Here is a 27,094-nt window from a genome sequence, read left to right on the forward strand (position 1 = left end):
TGGTCAATATGTTGTTAGATATGTGGATTCTGATTACGCAGGTGATTTGGACAAGTGTAGGTCCACTATTGGTTTGGTTTTGTATTCACTATTGCTGGAGGTCCATTAAGTTAGAGGTCGATTCTGCAATCTACAATTGCTTTGTCAACTACTGAGGCAGAATACATGGCTGTAACAGAAGCTATAAAGGAAGCCATCTGGCTTCAAGGGTTGCTTGATGACTTAGGGGTTCAACAAGACCATGTGGATGTTCATTGCGACAGTCAGAGTGCTATTCATTTAGCAAAGAATCAAGTTTATCATGCACGTACGAAACACATTGACGTGAGGTTCCATTTTGTTCGTGAGATTATTGACGAGGGAGATATTATTCTTCAGAAGATTGAGACTGCTGACAATCCTACAGATATGTTGACAAAGCTAGTTTCGTTGCTCAAGTTTAAGCACTTCTTAGACTTGATTGGCATTTGTAAAATTTTTTGATTGCCCCATGGGGAATTGGGAGACGACTATTAGGAGTTCTACTTAGAGGTTTGAGCCAAGGTGGAGATTGTTGATTATTGGCTCAAACAATAGTCAAAAGTGAAACAATACTTTCGGCTACTTTTGTGGTAGTGAGTGTTGGTTGACATGCTGCATGTGGGAGACAAACAAAAATGGATGCACTTATGCTAATTCTTTTGACTTGATGGGAGGCCTTTGACCATTGGTTTCTTTGAGGAGCCACTTTCTTTGGCTTTAAAAGGAGAAGCAGGAGCAGCCCGTAATATATGAGAGGAAAAAGAGCAAGAAGCCATTCGGTAGAGAAAAGAATTTTCTCAAATTGTTTTGCTTTGTATTTTTTGTTTTTTCCCTTCCTATTGTAAGTGAGTGAGCTTGGGTTATTCGGGTCTTTGGGAAATTGAGTGATAAACACTATTGTATGTTCTCATTGATTATAGTGGAATACTCCGTGGTCTCCAAACTGGATGTAGGCATTGCCGAACCAGTATAAATCTTGGTATTCTTGTTGATATTTTTTTCATTTATCTTTTGTCAGTTATTGTGGTTTATTTTTTCACTCACACTTGGTTGACGCTTCCGCACAACAACCAGGAGGTGAAGATTGAGGTCAGAAAATTGCTGCGGCGGTGTACCTCAAAAATTTCGCCAGGCGAAATGTGGAATGCGAGAATCCGAATTCGAAATCAAACGTCGGTAAGGAGTTCAAGGACCATCTGTTGCGAACAATCGGTTGTCAAAATTTTGGTTCAAGTGGTACGCATTTTCCCAAGTGCAAGAGCATTTTTCAGTACACCCCCGTACCTCTCGGATTCGGATTTAACGTTGTTGTCTTTTGCCCCTATGGAAATTTGTAAACTTAACGTTGTTGTCTTTTGCCCCTAGGGAAAGAAAATGAAGTCGTTCGACTAATTTTCGTAGATGATGGCGTTGTAATTATCTCTCTGTTTCGATGTGAAAAAAATGAGTGGAATGAGTTCTTTCGTGATAAATGCAAAATATGAATCCCAGATATTTGCTGACTCTAGTCAGATGTTCACAAGCACTGGATTCTCTTTTGGATAGGCCCTAAAAGGAGAAGGAAGGCTGGAATGCCAACAGGCATTTATTATTGAATTGAATTCACCCGACCTGATAGTACCCATTTTTGAAACGTCCAGTGTCAAAGTCACTGAATGGGTAAGTCACCAATATCTAAAACGGATTATGTAATGTACTTTATCTGCTGGATTACGGGTGGGCATTTTACCAGAGGTTTCTATTGTATCAATCTACCCTTGTGTGATTCCTGTTGAAGCATGTACTCGAGGGTGGGTGCAGGGCGGACGATTTCAAGGCAGAAGATCATCAAGATTTTGTGATCCGCTGCCAAGCTTATACTTTTTAAACCTATTCCCGATACTAAGTAGCAGCAAAAAATTTGTATCCATTTTTCATGATATTATGCATGGATTAGATATATCATGGCAAATTCTTCAGAAAGTAAAAAATATCAATTTCTAGACTAAAAGAACAACAAAAATAAAACCCGAAAAACTCTAAACTGAACTGACGGAACAAAAAATCCAACATAAAATTCGAGTTCGTTAGAAATAGCTCGAAAAGTTGATGAACAAGCTATGAAATGTAAATCGACATGCACATTTACAAAACTATAGGGTGAATGGAAACCCAGCCTTCCTATTCAAATAACAAGGAAGGAAACAGCAAGAAACGGAGCCCGTTCAAGAAATGCATCCTTACGTAGATAGACTATGTCTGTCTGTTGAGAAAAATAAAATTTCGAATACCCGGATTGATCTCATCTCAAGTGTTGCGGCAAAGTTGTACCTCTTCCAGCTTACGATTTCATCCTTCCCTTACAGATAATCTCTCTGATAAATAGGCGAGCATTGCAAAACGCAGTAATTAGTACGTCGTCGATCTTCAAAATATACCATATTAATATAGAAAGTAAAAGCATGAAATTTGAAGTTTGCCTCAAAGCCATGAACTAAGATCCTACTGCAGCTCACAACTAAAAGGCAGGTTTCATATCCATGTAGATAAAGTATATTAATTCATCAGAGAATAAAATCCATAATTTCATCGGCCACAGTTAGACTTCCAATTTGCAAGCCTTAGAAAATAAAATTAATTGGGAGGCTAACTTACTTATCAATTCGTAAGTAACGATCATTGTAGTTCCATAGAGTGACATATTTAAGAACCTTGGACCAAAACCTCTATAAAATCCCCGCCATCCATCCTCTTTAAGGAGTGTCTTTGACGTTTTCAGTACTGATGGTCTCCCAGCACCATAGTTATCCATGACCTTCAAGTACCATATTGAAGAATTAGCCAAAGGGCTTATTTATTATTTAAGACTCTAGAAATTATAGAGGAAAAAAACGGCTGTATATGCTAAATTACCTGAAGTCGTGTCTTGACTGTGTCAATAGGAGTAGTGATAATAGAGGAACAAGCACCAGCCATCATGCCGGCTGAAGCCTGAACTGTCACCATCTCCATATGAGACGGTTTCTTCTCTGCATCGTCTCTATAGCCCAAACTCCTATAACAATACAAAGGAGGTATAACAATTACACAACATATTCGGCTGAAGTTAAGGAACTGCAACAGAACAAACTGTCCGCCAGGAAATTATATACACCTCCAGATCATGTGCTGTGCAGAACCATAGGCACCCCACCAAAGTGCATTTGCTGGTGACTGGGTCAGAGCTGTTAATCCGAAGCCTCTGTACAATCCACGAAGACCTTCAGCCTTTTTCACATTCTGTATAACATCAAATGGTTTGTTGCAGGATGTAGTCCCAGGAAGTCCTTGCACCATTAGTCTTTGGCATATCTGAGAATGCACAATTGTAGTGACAAGGACATAAACAGGTACATTCAATGCATGATATCAAAAGACAGAACTGAATACCACGCATCAATCACACTTTCTACTCTTATCCTACACACACAACTACCAAAAAGGTCTCATGTTTCCATTAGAGTCTTTTGAGCCATTTAAACCGTGAGGAAACAATAGCAAAATACTGCATCGCGGAAGTGGTGTATATGGCAAGCCTACTTTCATAGGGAATGACTCCCACCAAATAATTATAAACCAAAAGAAAGGGGAACGACGGTTTTTGATTTTGGGGATCTGTATATTCATCTCTTAAAAGGAAATTAGAGTTGGAGATAAGAATAAAACAGTTTCAAGAAAACATATGCAGAATATTAGTTCGTTAGCCAAAAACAGTAAAAGGTATACAAGCATGACCTGCATACAAGCAATTCATCTACTCTTTCTTATGTATTCCGATCCAGTATTCATTTTCTTGCTCATAAACCGAAATACAATATATTAGGAAATGAGAAAGAACTGGTTGACCTACCACATCCAAAGGCACATAGTACACACAAGAAACTAAATTTGAGGACATTCCCGCCACACCATTAGCAATGCCAACACGTGTAGCCTCAGGCATGTCTAGACCATCAGTGTATTTCAACATCATATCCTTTGATACTTCAAGTGATGTCAAAGCCAAGACCCTACCGGGCAACGATCCAATGGCAGATGTGCCAAAACCTCTAAATATGCCGGGGATGCCATCACATTTTAATATATGTCTAAATACTGATATTCCACTCATGTGAGAGAGTCCAGAACCAGCTACTTGCATTCTAGTCTTTACAACTGCTGTTGGATGTAGCAAGGCCGACTGAGCTGTGAAGAGAATAGCCCCGATAATGTGAAACCTTGTCTTGTCCAACCTGATCGAGGTGAATAAAGTTAAAAAGACATTTAGTTCTAGTCCATCATAAGCACATCAGCAACTTCCCTTAAATTAAGGCGAGATAAAAGGCAGAACCTCATGTCTTCATTGGCATAAATAAAAAGAATTAGAAAATGGTTGTGGTTGTGGTTGTGTTCTGTTTTCTTTTTCCAAGAAGAAAAAGAGGTTTTGAGATAAAAATACTTCTTGCGAAATGCATCGAAGACTTATTTTACCGTTGAGACTGCTTAGGCAAGTTGTACATGAGAGGTAGGCCGCCACAAGAGCTCTAAATCCAGCCAACTTGAGAATTTATAGTTCTACACTGACATTAAACTAACATAAACATGAGTAATCACTCTAGCCCAAAACTAATCAGGACTAAACACAGACAGTCAAGCATAATTTCATCTGAAAAATTGGTTAATATGCTAAAACTGGTGCATTACACAAGAACATTGCACGTATAGACCCACTAAAAAAAGACCATGCATACGAGTATGGCCAGTTAAGCAGAGCAGAGTGCCACCCTTGAACCCCGTTCGCAGCCCTATACACTAGAGTAGTTTAGAATATCGCCATGTGAAAAACCGATGAACAGTCGTTCCTCTATTCCCTCAAGAATCCAACAATCCAAGGGCAACAAACATAGTTGCCCAAATTGGCCTAACACAATCATAATAATTTGAAGTATACACATACGTATCCATATTGGCTATAGCGGATGTGCTCCCCTATACACCTAAGTTCAAGTTCCCTAGCAAGTTCACAGCTAAACTTAATTCTAAATTCCCTAGCAACAATTTAGATTAGTTTAAAGTAGAATATCGCTTGCATAAAAAAACAGAGTAGAGGAAATGAGATGGGAAGGAAAATAAAAAAAATGGGAGAAGGAGAAAGGAACCTGTCCCAGTTGATGTCAGTATCAGAAAGGGCCAGCTCCGGCACCGTCACAGGCTCCGTCTCCACCGCCATGTTTTCCCGTCTCCGAAGCTTTTCCGTTTCTATTTTCTTCCCCCACACTGTTTTTCCAGCTTTCAAATAGTGAATGTTTGTTTTTAGTGACAAATTCTGACTGCTGCAATTTGTGGTTCTAGAAACGGGGATTCGCAGCTGAGGTTTTGTAAGGTACACGGCTGCCTGATGCTCCTCCTTCTGGGTTCCTACGGCGAGGCGGCAACCGCGTACTTAGCGCACTCCAAAAGAGACTAGAGAATTCTATTTAAAATTGATGATCCTTCTCCAGAATCCATTTTCTATTGAGCGATGGGCTTCGTTTCAGCGCACACTTGGATTGTAGGTCTCCTCAATTTCAAAGCCCACGTTAGCAGTACATTTTGTTTTTGGGGTGTGCAATCCACACACATTTTTTTACCTCTCACACACCCCTTGTTAATTTCTCGTCGTTGATATTCTTCAATTTATCTGATCTGACGGCCGAAAATTTGAAAGGGTGTGTGAGAAGTAAACAGGGGTGTGTAAATATCACATCCCTTTGTTTTTAACTTTTATGGCATGTTACGTAATCATAATCGAAATGAAAAATGTAGAGAATTAGACTCGCGCGAATTTTGGAATCCAACTCCAAAATTTGAAGAAATTAGACTCCCGGCATTAGATAGTATTTCAATTGCAGGTCGTTGGGAAAATCCAAAATGGATCATATTGAAAAGGGCCAATAATTTAATTGATGTTATGTCAGTGTCAAAGGTTTGCTCTTTCATGGTCCTTGGGTGTTAATGAAGACTGTCGAATTTAATCTAAATGATCTGGAGGCTCACACCAGTTAGATCCGAAGTGGATCTCTGTCATTGATGAACTATTTCTATGCATGTATTCCAAAGAGCATGTTTTTTTGAATCTGGATCCTTTCCGAATCTTCTTTGTGACGATCCCATGGATCCGAGAATCGTATATATTCTTCGTACATCGTGCAGTTGGAAATCATTTTAAATTTTTTTATTTAAAATTGAACACAAACAGGAGGATGTACGATGAACGAATACAATTCACGGGTTCCCAAGATCCTCACACAGAGGATTCAGAGAGGATCCTGTTCGTGCGTTTTTAGATGGTGGTTTTAATGCCTGTAGGGACCTCCGGTGGGAACTTGTAATAATAACTCATCATCATCATGGAAGTGTAAAAGGGTGAAAAGGACAAGATCCTTAAGCCATCTCCAACCGAGGGCTGGCCAGAGCGCTCGTTTTAGCCCTCTGGCCCTCCAAGATATTAATATTTTAATGAACAGTACATGGTCATATTTGCTTCTGTCTCCAACCGAAGGCCAAAGGGTTAGAGGGCTCGTTTTAACCCTGTCACAAAAAAACCGTCTCTAACTGAGGGCCATAGGGCCAAACATAATTTATTATTTAAATTTAAAAACTACAACAACTTAAATTTAAAACAACAACTTATATTTAAAAACTACAACTTATATTTAAAAACTACAACTAAAATTTAAAAACGACAAATTAAATTTAAAAACTACAAATTAAATTTGAAAACAATATTAACTTAAATTTAAAAACTACAGCAACTTAAATTTAATATCCATAATCAACATCATCTTCATCATTCGCCATCGTAGGAGTATAGTTAGAGGTAAACAACTACCGTCGGCTCAAATTTCTTTTTTTTTTCCTATCAAAATAGGCCTTACTCATTGGAGTGTAATTCGAAGTGTTCCCTTTCCATATTCTTATCATTCATCTCTTCTTGTATTTGTTTAGTCCGTTCTTCATGCCTACACTTCCTTTCTTCCGCCTTAAGAGCATTTTGCTCCGCCAATAATCGCAATGAGGCCGCCACTTCATGTTGAGCGGCGTAATCATCATTTGCCTTACCCTTTTCCTTCAACCTTCACGACTTGTTTCGTCCCATAGCCCCAGGTATGGAACCTTCACCCGAAGACGAATTTTCTACCCTTGTTTGTTGAATGGTTGGAGATCCATCTTCATCCATATCTGCAGCTGAGGATGCAATTCCGAACACCGGCGTAGGAGCTCTCTGTGGTGGATCTTCAAATAACACCCACCCTTTACAAATTTCCCAACAACTGTGAAATTGAAAGGGTTTCGAGCTGCTCTCCATATACAATTCCTCCACTTGGCGTACCTAGAAAAAAATTAAAGGAAATTAATTTATGAAATTAAATGTAATATAATTAAATATTTAAAATAAATTGTGAAAACACTTACTTCGTCGTACTAATTAGCGCCGCTTTCATGTCTTCTTGCGACTGCTAACAATGCTTGATGCCATTTGTTCAAACTTGGATGAAGATGTTTCTTCCATCTTGAAGAACAACTCTTGTGGTTTTGAATATTCATTGGAGTGGTGCCTTCATAGAACTCTAAGTATTTTTTGGACACAAGAGTCCAAACACCGTCATTTGTTTGACAATTCCCCCTCACACCATCTTCCGACACTCATCTATAAGCATTGCAAAGAGCTTCATCTTCTTTTCAAGTCCAAGCCCTACCTTTCATTGCAGACGAGGCCATCTGAAAATTATTGAAAAAATTGAAAGATTGATTTTTGAAAGAGGAAGGAAAATATGAGAATTGAAATGGTGTAGGAATGGTGAAAATTTTGTGAGGAATGGTGAATGAATGGTTTAGGTATTTATAGGAAAAAAAATATAATTTTTGAGAATTTAAAAAAAAAAATTTTTGAATCCAACGGTAACTAGCGCCAGCTAGCAACGGCTAACTGACGTCAGCTAGCCGTTGGATTCAAATTCTTTATAAGAATTCCTGTCGATTATAACCGACAGGAATACATTTATTGTATTTAATGTAAATGTATTTGTAACAACCCGTCCCGGGATTTATGGAATGAAAAGGGTATTTTTGTATTTTCACTAGGTTTGGGGATATTTTCCTTTTAAAAATTGTTTTTGGGTCTTAATTGGTGAGCCCAAGGGGCCCACCCGTGAACTTTGTCCCCCAGCTCCTCTATTCTTTTGCTGCCACGTGGCTATTAGCATAGGGACGAGGAGCCGGCATGGGGCCTGGGGGTTATCGGACATTCACTAGTGATTATTATTTGCACAGCATACTAGGTTTCGGAAAACCTATGTTTATCATTTTATATGTGTTTTCATAAAACCTGGGGGTTAGTACGTTGATACTTGTTTTACAATATATATATCAACTTGGTCCACTCATGTTTGTTTTGCGCCCCCTTCAGGACTTAGAATTGAGGCATACAAACCCGACATCAAGGCACTTCCGCATTGGCATCTTCAAGTCCTCTCGGTGTAGGACCCCTTCTTTTATTCTTTGAATTTTATATTATTTCTTTTCGTGTTCTAGTTAGTTGTATGCTCTGAACACGTTCTGTAAATGCATATTCATTATTCTTTTATATTTTTTAGTCTTATATATCCCTTGTTTTCAGCTTTTGCACTCAATAAATGACTTTTGTCACCCTCAGATATAGGCCAGTACGTGCCTATCCTGGTATTCGAGGAATATTGGGATCGAGGCGTTCAGTATTACTGTTGGTTATAACCGATAAGATTAATCAATTTTCTGGCCAGTCTTTTCAGATTTCATGGGGCCCTTTCAGATTCCACGACCCCTCTGGCCTAACCCTCGGTTGGAGACAATTTTCGGGCTATTTTCGGCCCTCTGGCCCTATAGACCCTTCGGTTAGAGATGGCCATGAAAAGGGTTAAAGGTCCAAAAGCAAAAAAATGGTTTGATTTGTCCAAAAACTCATTTCCAATCGATGGTTAGGCTATAATTCTGTGAAAGCCACCATGCCATTATTTGGCCAAAGGTGTCACAGCCCGTCCCGAATTATTTTTATCGATGACATGAAATGACTAAATTGCCCTTGAGCGTGTTGATGGTGGTCTGTGTTATTGGGCTAAGGATTTGGACCAATTAAAATCTTTCCTAAGTGTTTGGACCCATTTAGGACTTAAGCTTTTGTTTGTTTTGGTTGGTAGCCCAAACTAGGACCACACACACACCCAAACAACCCCGTTGACCATTCTCTCTCTCTCATTCTCTAGGATTTTTCTGAAAGTCCGTACAACTGTACGGACAAACCTCAAACCAGACCATTTCTTTATGGATCGATGTTGAGGAGCCTGCTTTTGTGTTTCTTGTGAGCTTAGGAACCCATCCATACATTTCATTGGACGTGAAGCCTTCATTTTCCTGAGACACCAAGAACCCCGATTTTGAGCACTATTTATGTGATCGTAATTGTGGACTTTTCAAGGAGTTTTGAGGTCCTAAGAAGCTTTAGAACATCTTCACGAAGCTCGGGGAAGAAAGTTGGAGTGTTTTGGACGTCGGGAAGCTTAGTTTGACGAGTTTCAAATTTTGGCCGGATTATCGAGGTTTCTCCAGCGAGATCCCGTGGATTTCAAGGCTTGAGAGGGTAAGAATGTGTTCTACTCACTCTGAGCTTCATTTTGAGACAAATTTCATGGATTTTGGTGAAAAAAATGAGTGAGAAATGAAGGTTTGAATATTTTCCAGAAACTGGCGATCGCAACGGCACCGGTGAACCAAGGAAGACGAAGAAGAATATTCCATCAAGTCTGACGGAATATTCTAACGGCGTCAGGTAACACCATTAACTTTTATTAAGGTTTTAACGGAATATTCCTAACGGCCGTTAGGCTCAGTTAGGGTTTGGCCGCGCGTGGGAGCGCGTCTAGCCGTGCCTTGGCCGACACGTGGTGGTGTGTGGGACGTCCAAAATTTATTTTAAAAATATGGGGATGTTCATGAGGTTGAGTAGATCACGTTGGTATATTCAAACACCCCATTTGAGCACTGTATGGGAAGTTATTTCCTAATTTTGTGTATGTACTTTAAATAACGTTTATATAGTTGTTTCGCATATAGGTGAGACCTATCATGAGGACGAGCGCAGTCAAGCAAGGTTTGGGGGTTACGACCCTTCCACATATCAGTGAGTGGGCTTTTGGTTTTCAGTATATACTTATATACTTGGCCTTTTTCCCAGAAAATGCTTTTAAAATAAATTATATTTTGAAATGCCATGCATATTGAGTTATATTTAAAGTATGAATTACTATAGTATGCATAATGTGATTTGACGATATGGACGCTCAGGTAAGTACCAGGTAAGTTGTAGATTGTTTATATATGAATTGATGATTATGTGAGATGTGTTGAGAATTTATAAACCTGCACCCCGGTGTTAGTGCTCCTGCCCGTGGCCAGGGCAGAGACCTTCACGTGATGTTCACCTCTCGCACCATATGCTCACCTTGGATCCAAGTTAGGTGCACAGTCCTGTCGTATAGACCACTATAGGTGGTTTTGACTCGTAGGTGACCTGCGATTATTCGCACAATCTTCACGTGATCGTAGCACTAGAGCATATTTATTTATTTACACCCAATCCTGTCGTACAGACCACCTTAGATGGTTCCGACTCGTGTGCAGGTATACTTGTTGAGCTATAGATTCAGTCGTACAGGCCACTTTAGGTGGATCTGGCTGATATATTATTTCACCTGAGTTACTTATTCTGTTATTTTGAGTTATTTGGCATGACATACTTAGGAATATCGTTTTCTGAGCATGGTTTTGAGATATGTATCTATATATATACATTCTATTTTCTGGGAAATCATACAGGTTTTACGACGAGGGGTTACAACTTTTGTTAAATGAAATGGTTTTGAAAAGCTTTGTTTTACCCACTCACACTTTCTGTTTTGCGCCCCTCCAGGTTCTAGTTAGGAGTGCTTGTCGGTGACTTACGAGGAATTCATGGCAGCTCTGACAGATTATCACCAATGTAGGATTATCTTTGTGATTGTATAATTAGTATTCGTCCTGCTGGACTGCACTTAGGCTACTTATGCTCTGATTGTGAACTTACACTTAATATCACACTTGCACCTTATCTTATCTAATGCTCTAGTTGGTTTGGTTTTTAGTTATTTGTATTTCCTTATATCTCTATTGCTTCCGCACTGTGCACATGGCTACGTCACCCTCACGTGATGCCCAGCATGTCTCGATCTAGGTCGGGGTGTGTCAAAAGGGGCACAGCTCCTTAAATTCAATAATTAATTCAAATTTAACGACTTGATTTGAAAACATCTAAAGATAGTTTAATTAAATAGTAGGGGACTCGCTTGAATTTTGGAATCCAACTCTAAAATTTTGAGGAGTTAGACTCCCGACATTAAATAGTATTTCGATTGGGGGTCGTTGGGAGAATCCAGAATGGATCATACTGAAAAAGGCCAATAATTTAATTGATGTTATGTCAGTGTCAAAGGTTTGTTCTTTCATGGTCATTGGTGTTAATGAAGACTGTCGAATTTAATCTAAATGATCTGGAGGCTTCTAACAGTTAGATTCGAAGTGGATCTCTGTAATTGATGAACTATTTCTATGCATGTATTCCAAAGAGCATGTTTTTTTTGAATCCGAATCCTCTTTGAATTTTCTTTGTGACGATCCCGTGGATTTGAAAATTGTATCCGTTCATCGTACATCATGCGGTAAAAAATCATTTTAAATTTTTTTATTTAAAATTGAACACAAACATTACTTGATAAACTAAACACACGATGTACGATAAACGAAGACAATTCATGGGTTCCCAATATCCTCACATAGAGGATTCGGAGAGGATCCTGTTGGTGCGTTTTTAGATTGTGGTTTTAATGCCTATAGGGACCTCCGGTGGGAACATGTACTAATAGCTCATCAGCATCTTGGAAGTGTAAAATGGTGAAAAGGGACAAGAACCTTAGGCCATCTCTAATGAAGAGGGTTGATGTGTATTTAAACTAACCTAAATAATAGATTAATTTAAACCAAATTAAACTCGCAAGCGTACGAATCAATTGTAGTAATATGTACAAATACGAGGTCGATCCCACAATGATTGCTTTAACACCAATTTAACCGATTAATTACGCTAGACTTAATTAAACAAACAAAGGATATATTGAATTTAATAATTGAGTAATTGATTAAAACTAAAATTAAGAAGAAAAAAAATAAAAGTGTGAGACCCTGTATTTTAAAATTAAAATAAGGGCAAAAAACTGTTTACTACCCTTATATTTCGTGGTTTTCAACATTTAGTACATCAAGTTTTTTTCGTCCCAGAGTCATACCTAAAGTGTAAATTTTGGGACAGTCTCATACATCCGTTAGTCAAACTGTTAAGTTTGCCGTTAACAGTGACACGGCTCCCATGTGGACAATGACTGGGCGCCATGTGTCATCTACGTGGAAATTTAAAAAAAAAATATATATATATTATAAAATAATAAATAAATAAATTTAAAAAAAAAAAGTTTTTTTTTTTTTCCCTTCTTCTTCCTTCATTTTCCTTCTTCTTCCTCTGAATCTGGGTAGCAGATTCGTTTTTTTTTCTTTCTTCTTCCTCCTTCCTTCTCCTTCTTCTTCTTCTTTCTTCATTCTCCTTCTTCCGAATCTGCCCATTTTTTTTTCTTCTTCCTCCTTCTTCCTCCTTCCTTCTCCTTCTTCTTCTTCTTCCTTCTTCTTCCTCTTCGAATCTGCCCAGTTTTTTTTTCCTTCTTCCTCCTTCCTTCTCCTTCTTCTTCTTCTTTGAATTTGCCCAGTTTTTTTTTTCTTCTTCTTCCTCCTTCCTTCTCATTCTTCTTCTTCTTCCTTCTTCTTCCTCTTCGAATCTGCCCAGTTTTTTTTTTTTCTTCTTCCTCCTTCTTCCTCCTTCCTTCTCCTTCTTCTTCTTCTCATTCGAATTTGCCTAGTTTTTTTTTTCTTCTTCCTCCTTCCTTCTCCTTCTTCTTCTTCTTCCTTCTTCTTCCTCCTTCTTCTTCATCGAATCTGCCCAGTTTTTTTTTTCTTCTTCCTCCTTCTTCATTCTCCTTCTTCTTCTTCTTCTTCTTCGAATCTGCCCAATTTTTTTTTTCTTCTTCCTCCTTCCTTCTTCTTCCTCCTTCTTCCTTCTCATTCTTCTTCTTCTTCTTCAAATCTGCCCAGTTTTTTTCCTTTTTTTTTCTTCTTCTTCCTCCTTCTTCTTCCTTCTTCCTTCTCCTTCTTCTTCTTCTTCCTTCTTCTTCCTCATTCTTCCTTCTCCTTCTTCTTCTTCTTCCGAATCTGCCCAGATTCGTTTTTTTTATTTAATTTTATAATATATATATATATATTATTTTATAATTGTTTTTTAAAATTTCCACGTGGATGACACGTGGCGCCCAGTCATTGGCCAAATGGGCGCCACGTCACAGTTAACAGCTGACTTAACAGTTTGACTAACGGATGTATGAGATTGTCCCAAAATTTACACTTTAGGTATGACTCTGAGACGAAAAAAAATTGATGTACTAAATGTTGAAAACCATGAAACATGAGGGTAGTAAACAGTCTTTTGCCCTTAAAATAAATATTTATTTAGAGTTTTAGATGCCAATTTTATAGGTAAGTAATGGTGCAACATGGAAGCTGGAGGTGGTAGGGGTGGATATGTTTAAGTGCTTAGTCACTTATATTTCTTACACGTGTGATTATAGGTTTGATGAATAAGCAATATAGGTTGCTTAGACCTGGTTTGGTACTGAGGTGATTCTGAAAAAAATGGGTATAAAAAAAAACTAGGAGCTTTTTTGTGTTTGGTAAACATTCAACTTTAGTTTTTTTTTCACAATTTTGGGTGAAAAAAAGCTAAAAACACAAAGCTGCAAAACCCAACTTTGAAAAACCGATTTTTTTTTCACATCTGTTTTACATAAAAGTTTACCAAACACTATAATACTGCTTTCTTTTTTCAAAAGCACTTTTACAAAAAAGTTTACCAAACATTCTGCTACTTTATTTCACAGCTGCTTATTCTCACAGTACAACAAAATCAACTTTTTTTCAAAGCGCAACAATACCAAACCAGCCCTTAGTCTTCATCAAAAAGTGGCTGCGTGGAAAGATTTTAGGACACCTGTTTATCCTTGCCTTTGAGACCGCCAAAACCATCCAATTGCAACTAAGTTGTAGCCGGTTTCCCTAACCTATAAAATATAAATAGGAGCCTCACTCCATTGTTTTTGGAAGGGAGGCGGTGTGTAGCTTGTGAGCTCTCGTAGGAGAGAGAGATGGAGATAGCATGCAATGCATGCATTATGTAGAGATTGGTGTGTGTGCGCACACACACATACATAATTGTGTATGTGTGTGTGTTGTGCGTATATATTTATATATACGTTAGAGTGAGAGCTTGGAAAGAAAAGAAAAAGGGAAAGCTAGGGTTTGAGGTGTGCAGAGATGTTAGTTGGTTTGTCTTAGTTTGGATTATTGAGGTAAGTGGTTTATGTAATGTGTTTCAAAATATTCTTATTTTCTTATAAATGAAAACCACAAACTATTGTGGGTTTTATCTATTTATAAATCTCTATCTATTTTAAGTCAAGCATGTTGGATTTGTTGAAATGCTTTTGGAATTATTAATATGGTGATATGTGGATTATTTGGATATGTTCATGGAGCATGAGAACTTTAGTGTTGCATTAATCCGAGGGATAAATGTAAACCTGACACGGGGACATTAGGGCAAGAAGGCAATTAGGGGTCACGTAATGAGTTATAAAGGATATAATGAACACATAAAGGGATGATGTGATATGGAATTACGTGGCTAAAGTTTTGATATTATTATCCTATTTTATAGTACGTTTAAAATGGCTTCGCTTGACTGACATATTTCATATTCTACTCATTGAGCGACGATGATTGTTGCTCACCCTTCACCTATTATTTTACAAATGAGTTATTTGGCAAGATAGGTGATAGACGAACTGAGCTTGTGTTAGATGAGGGATCTAAGAGTTTTAATGTATTATTTTTGTACACCTGGTAAGGATTTTGGAGTATTTTTATAAGATGAATTTATTTTCCAACCCCCCGTTTCAATTTCCTTCTATTTATTGAGCTTTTAACTCACGTTTCGGATTCGGGTTCGAGTTTTTTATTACCGACTCCGGGTCCAGGGCGTGACAAAAAGACAATTAATTCAAATAAACACATGACACAAGAAGAAATTGAGAAACAATGGAAGTCTAAGGTTATGAATCCACCAACAACAATCCTATTTACTTTTCCTTGAGCCAACTACTATCCAATTACCATACCAATGTTAAAGGTTGTTCTTTCTAAGGTATGAATTAATTTGTGGTCAGACATCAACTCTTGTATCTCTACATGATAATTATATCCTATTGGTTAGACATACAATTAAACACATAAAAACCCATTAAGTGTAGAAGAATCATGTCAACCAAGTAGGACTAGTTTGATATTGGTCATCCTCATAGATTTATCTAAATATCTAGATGCAAAATTCCTAAAGGTGATCAATCATTAGAAATCCGAATCCAGAATAAAATACCCACAAAGATTAAGAATATAACATGGCATATAATCGGATAATAATTAACAAAGTACTTCACAATTATTCATGTCATGACTTCATCATAAACATTAGAAAATAACTTAGTTACACATAGATATTAAAAAAAAAAAAAAAGATAGAACCCGGAATCCATGGCAAAGCGCGTCCCTAAGCTCTTCTTCACAAATTGCGGAGATAGTGAATGGTAGTATGGTGTGGGGTGATTCTGAAATATGCGGGGCGCGGTGGATTTTTAGAGTGAGCTTAGGTCACCTTATTTATACTAGAAAAATCCTAAAAGGTCTGGGAGAAACTCCCTAATGAGAAAATTAACTTAACAACACACAAATTTAACCCTCATTTGACAATTGTAGTATAAGTATAAGTAGGGATCGTTCGGGACCGGAGATTAGGAGGGCTTGTTAATAACCTCTAAACTGACTCAAAAACATAAAACTAAACTTAAAAATACTTAACAAGACTCAAAAGACTCAAAGCAAACTTAAAATACTCAAAACAGCTTAAAACAACTAAATAAACTTAAACTAGACACTAGGAATGACTTTGGACGAAAATTGACTTTTACTTGAATCAAAACATTTAAAAACACAAATTAAAACAGATTCTAGCTGATTAGACACTCTAAAGTAAAGGGGGATTGAGTTTTGGACGAAGTTGAAACAAACAAACAAGTATGAAAAACTAGACAGATTGTAAAACAAATTTGAGAAATAAGATGATGGATGGGATAGCTAGAGGCTTTTTCTCCACACATGACATGTATGCAAATAACTTAATTTCCAGTTACTACTTCATTGAATTATGAATGACAATGCTCCAAATTAACCGTGACATCACTAATTAACTCTCAGATTTTCCTTGTCTTATTGGATTGGATGACATCATTCGACAACTCAAAACATTCTTCAAAAGTTCCCTACATGACATTATAATAGAGATACAATCAAAGATCATTACGTTTAATGAAAATCATAAGCATTGACAAAGCACTTGCAACTATGACATCATGTCACTCATGTTAGGAATTGAACTTAACACGATCGTTTATAAGCGACCTTCACTACATGTGAATATAAGTTTGTAACGATTATGTGAAACTTCCTTATATTCTAGCAACGGATTTATACATGCCAATTAAGTGTCGACCCTTAATTAACAAATACAAATAAGTTATCAATCAAATAGTTATGCCAATTGCATTCACGATTCAAGAGTTCATAACTGGAATTTATCAAATTATATTGCACACATAATCATGGCTTTGAAATCACCCCTAGCCAAGAGGGGGTTAGCCACTCATATTTACAACAAAACAAAAGGAAATGAATTTAAACATTAGAAACAAAAGAAAGAAAACACCTAAGCGCTCCAACGATCCAAGTTGGACAGCAAGCACGTCGAAGCACTTTCCTTCCCTTCCTTTGTTACGACACAAGGTGTTGGTGAGTGTTTGAAGGTTTGTTTGTATGGAGGAATGTATGTGTTTGGATGAAGGTTGTGTTGAAATGGGAGTGAATGATCTAACCAAGTATGAACTAAATTTATGTTACACACACTTCCTTTTATAGAGGAAGTGCATGGCAATGGAGGGGAACATGGAGTCGTGTAGCAATTTCGTGCAATGATGCAATGTAATAATGCATGAAATTTGAAATGATGGAGGGAACAAAGAATGGTGTAGCAATTGAGTGCAATGATTCAATGTAATGATGCATGAAATCTGAAATGATGAAGGGAACAAGGAATAGTGTAGCAATTGAGTGTAATGATTCAAAATGATGCATGAATCTGAAATGATGGAGGGAACAAGGAATGGTGTAGCAATTGAGTGCAATGATTCAATGTAATGATGCATGAAATCTGAAATGATGGAGGGGACAAGGGTGATTATGCATGGCATGGGTGGAAATGTGAGTAAGTGGTGAATCAATGAGTGCAAGGAGGTGAAAGGATATTGTGCACATGGTAGACAAAGGAAAGGAAGTGGAACGATGCAACAAATGAGTCAATGGAGGGAACATGGATGATGATGCACGACATAGGAATCCAAAGGGAGTGCAATGGTGGTGCACGACAATGATGGAAAGGTGAATGATGGAGTGACACCCCTTTGTGGCTGAGCTCTTTGTTCTTTTTACATTAATTCTTCTTTCTCTTTAACACATTCCTAGCCTCTTTGGTCTTCAATTTCATCCATCCACCTTGCTCCATGCATGTGCTATTCATTCCAAGCCCAGAACTGCTCCAAAATGCACCAAAATGCATCTTATTGCTTTATAAGGCCTATGGACCTACAAACACACGAAAATAGCTTAAAATACATAATTAACTAAGAAATAACAATATAAATGCATGAGAACAAGCTAACCCAATTGTATAAATATGCTCTTATCAACTTCCCCCACACTTAGCTTTTGCTAGTCCTCGAGCAAAACAAAACAAACGAAACAAACAAAACACAACCTAGATCTTCCAACATTTGCCTCAGGGATTTTTAATGAAACATGACATGTTAAAAATCATCATTCCCACAGTTTTTGGTCATCTTTACACTTGAGCACATACTTAATCACGATCACCACTTACTAGTTCACAACTAACCAATTAAAACGATGTTTTGAATGTAATAACATGCCTTAGAGAATTTGCTCAATTTCTTACAAGATACTCTCTATTTTCACACACATTTTCTGACTACACACCCTACACTAGTATATGTGAGAAGATTAATGTAAACATGAAAGACTAGGACTCACATATGTTATAACAAAGAAAGCAATTTTCTGGAGTTATTAAGCATGTTTAGATATGATCTCATGAATGGAATGCTACTACTTAGATGCGAGAACCAGTGACACCATATGCTCATACCAATTTCGAACTCCACAAATTGAAACACACAACACTCAAGATTGAAGTCAAGGGTTGTAACAGGGCTTGAAGGTAATGGCTAATAAAGAAAGGATAGGAATAACAAACGTTCTTAAAGCGATAGCAAGCAAAGCAATGAAATAGACACTTGGAATTCACTTTCAAATGCAGAATCAACTTTTAAATACAAAGGGAAGATTCATGCAACACTTAGGGCCGAATTCAATGTTTTGGAATACATTGATAAAAAAGGAGTTCATTTTAAGTCATGCTTTACTATGCTTCAAGAACAAGGGTATGGATGGTCCTAAAACTAGGCTAGGTAAGGATAGTGTGGATTAACAAAGAACATAGGCTTAACAAGGCTCAACGGGGTTAAACTTAAACACATAATGAAATAGTGGCATGACAATTTGGCTTTGGTGGTCACTACACAATTTCATCTTGAATATGTGTTATGCAAATCAATAGCATGCTTTGAATGAAATAGGCATGAGTTCTAGCATCTGGAACTAAATGATGAAACGCCTTCTAAGTAGCAACCAAGCAAAGAATAATGAGATCATGCAACGACTTTAGAAAACAATGATGCACAGATTATTAACTCTCCAAATAAACGTTTAGGCTCAAGTCTCACAAGGTTATGGCGTTCATTTGAGTTCCTTCCTTCAAGCATGTTACAAAAACTGATTTTTCCTTTATGATTGCATGTAAATTCATAAATTATAACCACAACCAAGCATACACTAGAGAGTAAATCAAATTTTCATCCATGTTTGCAACTCTCTTTAACAGTCATGTAATTAAAAACCAAATCCTCATCATTGTGTTGGAAGGTACCCTAAGACACAAATAAACACACAAAAACAACTCTTTTTGGGTTTTTCAAAACAATTTTTCAAATTTTTATGAGATTTTCGGATTTTTATGTCAAAACATACTAAAACACTCAAAAACAGCTTAAAAATACTTACAAACAGCAAGGAACAACACTAGAAGTAATGAGTGATAAACTCCTACGAATTTTATGCAAAACAACTTGGTTACCCCCACACTTAAATCAAACATTGTCTTCAATGTTTCAAGCATAAACTCACACAAAAACAAGCAAACAAATAAACAACGAATAAACATGACAAGTATAGCGAAGTAAAAACCAGACAGAGTAGAGTTTAAGAACGCAAATCTGGTTTTGGAGATAGATGATCTTGTTGACTTTCCACAACTTTGATCTCGAACTGGTTTGGAATTCTGAGTGAGGAATATTAGAGTTCCTTGGTTGTGCAGTCTGCATTCTTCTCTGCTTGTTTCTTCTGCACGGCATGCAGGCACGAGGTATAGGTGATGGTCTGTTTCTTTCTTCAATCTTTCCAAGTGCCCTCCATTTGCTTTCTTTCTCCTTGTCCCTAGCTGAGGATGAATTAGCACATTGTCTCCACATGCTTCGAGGTATCATTTTCACTTCCCTTATCTATTCTCCAGGCAGATGTGGTAGACGAAGAGGAAGCATAAGATGTTGAAGATGAGTACTCGAGAGTAAGGCTAGGTAAGCAATCAGGAAGGGGTTCCAGGTAGTCGGTTCCAGATCGGAAAATTGATACCAAGTGCTGGCTGATTGCTCTCTTTCTCCTTGTCCCGCAGATGAACACAACGACAAAGAGAAGGATAGGGAGAAAGCATGATATGAGATACTCTTGCTTTCAACCTTCATGATATGAAATACTTTTGCTTTGGATGAGTTGTTTGCAGAGGTACCCCAAGGAATAAGGAACACTGAGTGACTCGAGAGGTTTCGTTGGGAAGGCATACTCGGAGATGAAGAAAGGTTATGTATGTCTGCCTTGCAATGGAGGGTGAAGGTTGACATTTATAGGAATTAATAACCGGTACTATTCTTTCACTCTTGTCGGCAACCGTTGGATGATTTAGCAGTAAACTTCACGTGCCTTCTACTTCACAAGAAATCTTCGACAGATTGCTCGTAATTTTCGCAAGGCTAAGTGTGCATGTGACAGGCGTTGACACGTCTGAAAAAGCAAGTGCCTCTTCGATATTTGGAATCGGTGCTTCGACAAACTGCCCGTTATTTCCGCAAAGATGAGTGTGCATGTGACAGATGCTGACACGTCTGGAAAAGCAGATGCCTCTCCGATTTCTGAGCTTGCCTCTTCGAGTTCTGAGCTCGCCTCTTTGAGTTCTGAGCTCCGTCGAGTGCAGAGGTTGCATGTGACAAGTGTGGACAAATTTGGAAAAGAAGATTGGCCCGTGGTTTCTGAGCAAGCCCAGCTTTTGAGAAAGCTAGCGCCACTTCGATTTTTGAATTGGCCTATTCGATTTCTGAGCTTGCCTCTTCGATTTCTGAGCTAGCCTTTTCGATCTCTGAAATCCCATCGAGTGCTGATTTTTATAGAGGCGTGCAGTTCGTTTCAAAGCACACTTAAATTTCTACCAGTAGAAACTCCCTTCATTGCACTTCTAAGATCTCGATTTGTCCGACCTCTTCTTTCTTCAACACCTTTGAAAATGTCTGGCCCCTCCGACTGTCGTTTTGACTTGAACCTTGGTGAAGAGGCATCCATGCCTTCTCCAGACAACATATGGCGCCCATCCTTCATATCCCTTACTGGTCCTCTTACTGTTAGGGATTCGGTGATGAAAAATGATATGACTGCTGCGGTGGTGGCCCGGAACCTTGTCACTCCTAAAGATAACAGACTACTTTCCAAATGATCTGATGAGTTGGCTGTTAAGGATTCTCTGGCTCTCAGTGTGCAGTGTGCAGGTTCTGTGTCCAATATGGCCCAACGTCTATTTGCTTGAACCCGTCAAGTTGAATAATTGGCGGCTGAAGTGATGAGTCTCAAACAGGAGATTAGAGGGCTCAAGCATGAGAATAAATAGTTGCACATGCTTGCACACAACTATGCTACAAACATGAAGAGGAAGATTGACCAGATGCAGGAATCTGATGGTCAGATTTTACTTGATCATCAGAGGTTTGTGGGTTTGTTCCAACAACATTTGCCTTCGTCTTCTGGGGCTGTACCGTGTAGTGAAGCTCCAAATGATCAACCTCCGATACCTCATCCTTCTGTGGCTCTGCCGACTGCTGAGGCTCTGCCGACTACTGAGACTTCTCCTAAGCAGCCTTTGTGAAGGCTATCTCTTGTATTTTTCTGCCTCCTGTTCATTTTCACGAATTTTAATGTAAAAGTACCTTGCATATCTATCAATGTTTAAAAAATAAACCCACACCAAAAACAATTAAACAAGCAACAAATAAAAATGACAATCATGGCAAAATAAAAATGCAGAAAAGGGAAGGTTTTTAGAAACGCAAAATTGATTGTGGAGCGATTCAAAGATCTTCCTTTTTTTTTAATACATGGGTTACCTCCCAAGAAGCGCTTGCTTTAACGTCTTCTAGCCGGACGAAACTTCCATTTAAGCTTGAATAAGGCCCACGACATGGAGTGGTATGTCCTCTACGGCATGCTCCTCAAAATACTCATACATTGGCTCTATGAATGGAAGGGGATAGTAATCCTTCCCGATTGGGGCGTTGAGCATCCTTAGGTCAATGTAATCATTCCCACCAGCTTGGATTCGATTGGGGACCTGCACCATACAAGGTAACAACCTATTAGTTGAAATGGGAATTGAAATTGGAATAGGTGGTTTACCAATGTGTTGCAATGAAGTGACAGCACTGTAAACAGATTTTCCAAATGTGCTTTCGGCCAGATTATGCATTTGGAGGTTAGTGGTATGTTCTTTGTGCTCCACTCCAATTTCCTCTTCGTTGGTGGTTGGAAATTCATCCTTCTTGGTTGGTGTTGAAGGTTCTTGTCCTATGTTTTCAACTACATCAATGGTAAAACAAGAACGAACATTAGTAAGATTCACATTAGATTCAGGAATTTTAAAGTGAATCATATCACCACCAAATGCCATTGTTAATGCTCCCTTGGCCACATCAATCTTAGTTTGAGCTGTTTTCATGAAAGGTCATCCAAGTAAGATTGATGGTGGTGGAGAGTGGGCTGCATCCTCCATGTCAAGCACATAGAAATCTGCAGGAAAAATCAAATGGTCTACCTGCACCAAAACATCCTCCAAAACTCCTTTCGGGTAGGCATTAGATCGATTGGCTAGTTGAATAACAACACCATCATGTTTAAGCTCTCCTAGATTCATAGATGCATAAACAGAATATGGCATGACATTAATTGATGCACCTAGATCTAGCATAGCATGTTCAAACCTCGTATTTTCAATAACACAAGGGATAGTGAAACTAATTGGATCTTTGCATTTGGGTGGCAGCTTCCTTTGCAACATTGCAGAGACATTCTCATTCACATGTACCACCTCTTTCTCCCAAATCCGGTTCCTTGTTGTGCAAAGCTTCTTTAAAAACTTAGCGTACTTCGGGATTTGTTTGATGGCATCTAAGAGTGGAATATTGACTTGTACTTTTCTGAATGTTTCAAGGATGTCTTTTTCTTTCAAAATTTTGGGTCTCCATTTTTGGCTTTAATTCATCGTTTCTGATTGAATGTGCACCGTTTGCTATTTCTCCCCTCTGTTTCTTTGAACGTTGGGAACCTTTAAATTCCTACCATGGCCTGTTGTAATATTCTGGCATATTTATGGGAATTAGGTTGGAGATTTGGGTTATGCTTCAGAACTTGGAAATTATGCAGAGTATAGTGGAGCTCCAAATGAGGAAGAGGTGTTGCAATATGCAAGAGTTGTGGTCGATGTAAGAAGCTTTTCTTATCTTAAGAAAACCTCTTTCTTCTCTTACGAAAACCTCTTTCTTCTCTCTTGCTCACACACACACACTTCCACTCGTATGTACTTCGTCTGACTACTCAAGTTGCAACCATTACATGTAGCATACACTAACTGCCAATAAAAATCTCATATATTGCAGTGTGCAACAGCTGATCCAGATGGTCGTAAAAGAGCTCTAATAATTGGAGGTGGTATAGCTAATTTCACAGACGTAGCTGCTACATTCAGTGGAATTATTAGGGCCCTAAGGGAGAAGGTACCACCACATTTTGACATTCATATCATATAGATAGATTGGCCTAGTTGGTTTATTTTGTTTTTTATGCTCAAACTGTTTCTCTTTTGCGACATCAAAGGAATCCAAGCTAAAAGCGGCAAGAATGCATATATTTGTGAGAAGGGGCGGTCCAAATTATCAAACTGGTTTGGCAAAGATGCGTGCTTTGGGGGAAGAACTCGGAGTTCCTCTTGAGGTATGCGAGGACTTTCTGGTTTTGACATTTGATATCAGTTGTTAACAAGCCTTACTCTTGAAGAACATTAAAAGGGTGATGTAAAACACAAATAGATTATAAGTTACGGGCTGCCAGCCTGACGTCGTTTCTCAATGCAGGTTTATGGCCCTGAGGCAACAATGACCGGAATTTGCAAGCAAGCAATTGAGTGCATCGTGGATGAAGCTTAAGAGTTTCTTGGTTCTTTGTATTATTTTTCAACCCTCGAAGTGTGTGTTATGATTTGGCCAAAAAGGCAAAAAGTGTGAATTGTGAGTTTATCCTGGCAAGATGAGCCGCATAATTTCTTCAGTTTTCCAATCTTTTCAACTATTGTGACTTATTTGTGATGATGGTTACATTGTGTTCTGTTTTGAAAGTAAATGGTCGCATTGCTTTCCTTCCTATCCCTCCGTTTTCTGCCCCTTATTTCAAGTTTAAACAAGTAAGAGGTAATAAGCAAAAGAAAATATTTGTCACAAAAATTATACAGATCTTTGAGGAATGAGGAAGTGAGTAATTTTTATTTTTAAACAACGATATTCTACATGTAAGGGGATGTCGATAGTCTACTATGAGGGGAGGGGATGGATTGGGCTAAGAGAAAGTCTAAGATCCATGTGTTTGTTAATTTGAATCTAGGATGTTCGATTTTATGACTTGTTATTGTTCAATAGATATTAGAGAATTTGAAATGTCATCATCTAGTTCTGAATGAATGTGTTTTAATTTTTTCATATTTATTACTTTACAACTTTACGGAATTAATTTTCACATCCTTATTTTTCTCTTACACGCTACTTTTCATCTCTCACTTGTGTTGGATAAATAAAAATAAAGAATCAAATGACGAAGTTGCATTGCAAGTTTTTCCTGGCATATATATAGAGGTAATTTAGCCCAAGGTCAATATAAACTTTACTTAAGCCATATATCTATGACATATTTTTATTTTAGACTTAATCAATGATATATTTTTATTAATTAGGCATAGGTCAATGATGAATGCCACATAGGCTTTAGGTCATTATAAAATCCATGAAAACACCAAAATACCCTCCGAAGAAAAAGAAAGGAAGAAGAAGATGCCGCCGATTTTTACATACAACGAGCGAACGATGGAGAGAAAGAGAGAGAGTGACGATGGAGAAAAGAGAGGGAGAGGCAGAACCAGAACAGAAGGAAGAGGAAGAGCAGGTAATGAATCCATGGATGGTGTCGGCCAAAGGTGGCGGGAAAATCGACTACAACAAGCTCATCGACCAGTTTGGCTGCTAGAGAATCGACCAGTTGCTCGTCAACCGCATCTGACACCTCATTGACTGTTCTCCCCACATCTTCTTCTGCCGCGATGTCTACTTTGCCCATAGGTCCCCCCTCTCTCTCTTTTAAGTTTTCTTCTTTTTTTTTTGAAAAAATTGCAAAAATTGAATTAGGGGTTGAATTTCGAATTTCTTAGATTGAATTGTCGAGGAAAGGCTTTATTTTAGGCGGCCAGGGTTTGGAATTAGAGGCGAAGCATGGGGATTTAAAGGGGGTGTTAAGCCAGGTGTCGAGGATCTCGATGACAGAGTCGGGTGACGTGGACATGCTTGAGACGGCAAGGACGTTGGAGTTATTGATGGATCAGGCGTTCTGGGCGTCAAAAGGAGTGAGGCACATGGTAGCAAATACGCCGGGAAACTTGGTGGCGAAGATTGAGACTCCGACGCCGTAAAAGTACATTAACGTAAAAGCACAACATGACATAGACACTGCAACGAAGTGTCTGAATTCACATAACAAGAAACAAACACTGCGTTGCAATGTCTAAATCCACAAACCTATTTGAAATCACATAATAGGAAACAGACACTGCAACGAAGTGTCTGAATCCATAGAACTAGAAACAGACAATGCGTTGCAATGTTTGAATCCACAAACCTATTTAAATCTGAATGCACAATCACAGAATAGGAAACAGACATTGCAACAAAGTGTCTGAATCCACAAACCTATTTGAATCCGAATGCACAATCACAGAATAGGAATCTGAATCCACAAACCTATTTGAATCCGAATGCACAATCACAGAATAGGAAACAGACATTGCGTTGCAGTGTTTGAAAAATGAAGGTTGAAGGTGGTGGGAGGCAGGGGAGGTTGAAGGTGGTGGGACGCGCGATTTACAATGAAGGAGATGGAAACTTTTAGTGTTTTAAATGGTAATGACATCATTTGTAATTTTAATTTAATTGAGGTGTTTTAATATATCTTAAAATCATTGACTTATTTATAATTCTAATAAATTTGATTGACCTATTGTTAATATCATAACTTTTAATTGATTTTATACAAAATCACCCTATATATAAAATATGATGATGACACACTTTTACCCTTAAATGTAAAAAGCGAAAAACCCACTTTGCCCATCTATAACCGCCTTGTGACTTTCTCAGTCTCACTTTGCTCGTTTCCGTGAGCAATGGCGCGTAGTGGTTTAGACCTCGGCGCTCCCAACGGTGCATTTAGCTCCGCTCAAATTTCAGAACACAAAGAATCGACTAGTCCGAGCTACATCAACGACGACGACGGCGATGACGGTGGCGTGCAAGTCACGTGCTTCAGTGAGGTTGTCAACGAAACCACCTTCCACCTCCAAATCATCCGCCTTCTCAAGCAGGTTCGTCTTCCATCCTCATCTCTCCCCTTTTTTGTTCAATTTCCTCCAGAATTTTTTTGTTCAATTTAATGCTGAATTGAACTGCCCAAGTCAAAATTCGGGCAACAAAATTCGTTCAATTTGTTGGTTAGAAAAATTTATGCATATGGAGTCTACTACCAAGGTGACCCCTAGGGTAAATCTCTAGGGTAAGGCTCATTGTAATCTTTAGGGTAAGGGTATGTAAATCACCTTTCCCTTGATTTAAGGGAGGAGACTGATTGGGGTAATGTCTTAGGTAGGTAACATGCCTTATTCTTTCTTGTCGGCTGCTTGCTGCAACCATCCTTCCCATCTCTTTTCCCTCTCTCTTCTCATATATACCCAGACTCACTCTTGTACAAACATACATGAAATATACATTGAAACTTTAAACCAGAAAATCTACAAAAAGGGTTAGAAGTCAAGCAACCAAGTACCAACTTGTAATTGAAAATTAATATAAAAAAATGAATTAACCAAACATTTAGAAAGATCCAAATGTTGAAGCCCAAAAACACAAAAAAGACAAAAAATATTGAATTGTATTACAAACCATGGATTAGA

At 38.2% G+C, this 27,094-nt stretch overlaps 2 protein-coding genes and 2 long non-coding RNA genes across 6 annotated transcripts; 2 read left to right on the top strand and 2 right to left on the bottom strand.

Moving 5' to 3' along the window:
• Positions 1-770: 770 nt before the first annotated feature.
• On the top strand, positions 771-1,563 carry LOC114820617 (uncharacterized). The gene is made up of 2 exons (XR_003768044.2): positions 771-1,000; positions 1,096-1,563. It is a non-coding gene; the product is annotated as an uncharacterized lncRNA (long non-coding RNA).
• Positions 1,564-2,023: 460 nt separating this feature from the next.
• LOC103452641 (uncharacterized) lies at positions 2,024-5,503 on the bottom strand. 3 transcript variants are annotated; one of them, XM_008392163.4, is made up of 7 exons: positions 5,178-5,503; positions 4,510-4,593; positions 3,890-4,271; positions 3,155-3,351; positions 2,914-3,055; positions 2,656-2,815; positions 2,024-2,375 (listed from the first exon to the last, which is right to left on the bottom strand). In XM_008392163.4, exons 2-7 carry the CDS (start codon positions 4,536-4,538, stop codon positions 2,350-2,352), a joined length of 936 nt encoding a protein of 311 aa, XP_008390385.1. In that variant the 5' UTR covers positions 4,539-4,593; positions 5,178-5,503; the 3' UTR covers positions 2,024-2,349. The 3 variants fall into 3 exon arrangements, with proteins under 3 accessions (XP_008390385.1, XP_017192202.1, XP_008390384.1); XM_017336713.3 differs by having other exon boundaries at positions 4,510-4,598; positions 5,178-5,460; XM_008392162.4 differs by lacking the exon at positions 4,510-4,593 and having other exon boundaries at positions 5,178-5,473.
• Positions 5,504-22,558: 17,055 nt separating this feature from the next.
• LOC139190784 (uncharacterized) lies at positions 22,559-22,891 on the bottom strand. The gene has a single exon (XM_070811258.1). It carries the CDS (start codon positions 22,889-22,891, stop codon positions 22,559-22,561), a length of 333 nt encoding a protein of 110 aa, XP_070667359.1.
• A 264-nt stretch (positions 22,892-23,155) lies between these two features.
• LOC103452747 (uncharacterized) lies at positions 23,156-24,251 on the top strand. The gene is made up of 4 exons (XR_531773.4): positions 23,156-23,315; positions 23,490-23,606; positions 23,707-23,823; positions 23,964-24,251. It is a non-coding gene; the product is annotated as an uncharacterized lncRNA (long non-coding RNA).
• The last annotated feature ends 2,843 nt before the right edge of the window (positions 24,252-27,094 follow it).

This window comes from Malus domestica, chromosome 13 (genome assembly GCF_042453785.1).
Source record: "Malus domestica chromosome 13, GDT2T_hap1".
Lineage (NCBI taxonomy): Eukaryota > Viridiplantae > Streptophyta > Magnoliopsida > Rosales > Rosaceae > Malus > Malus domestica.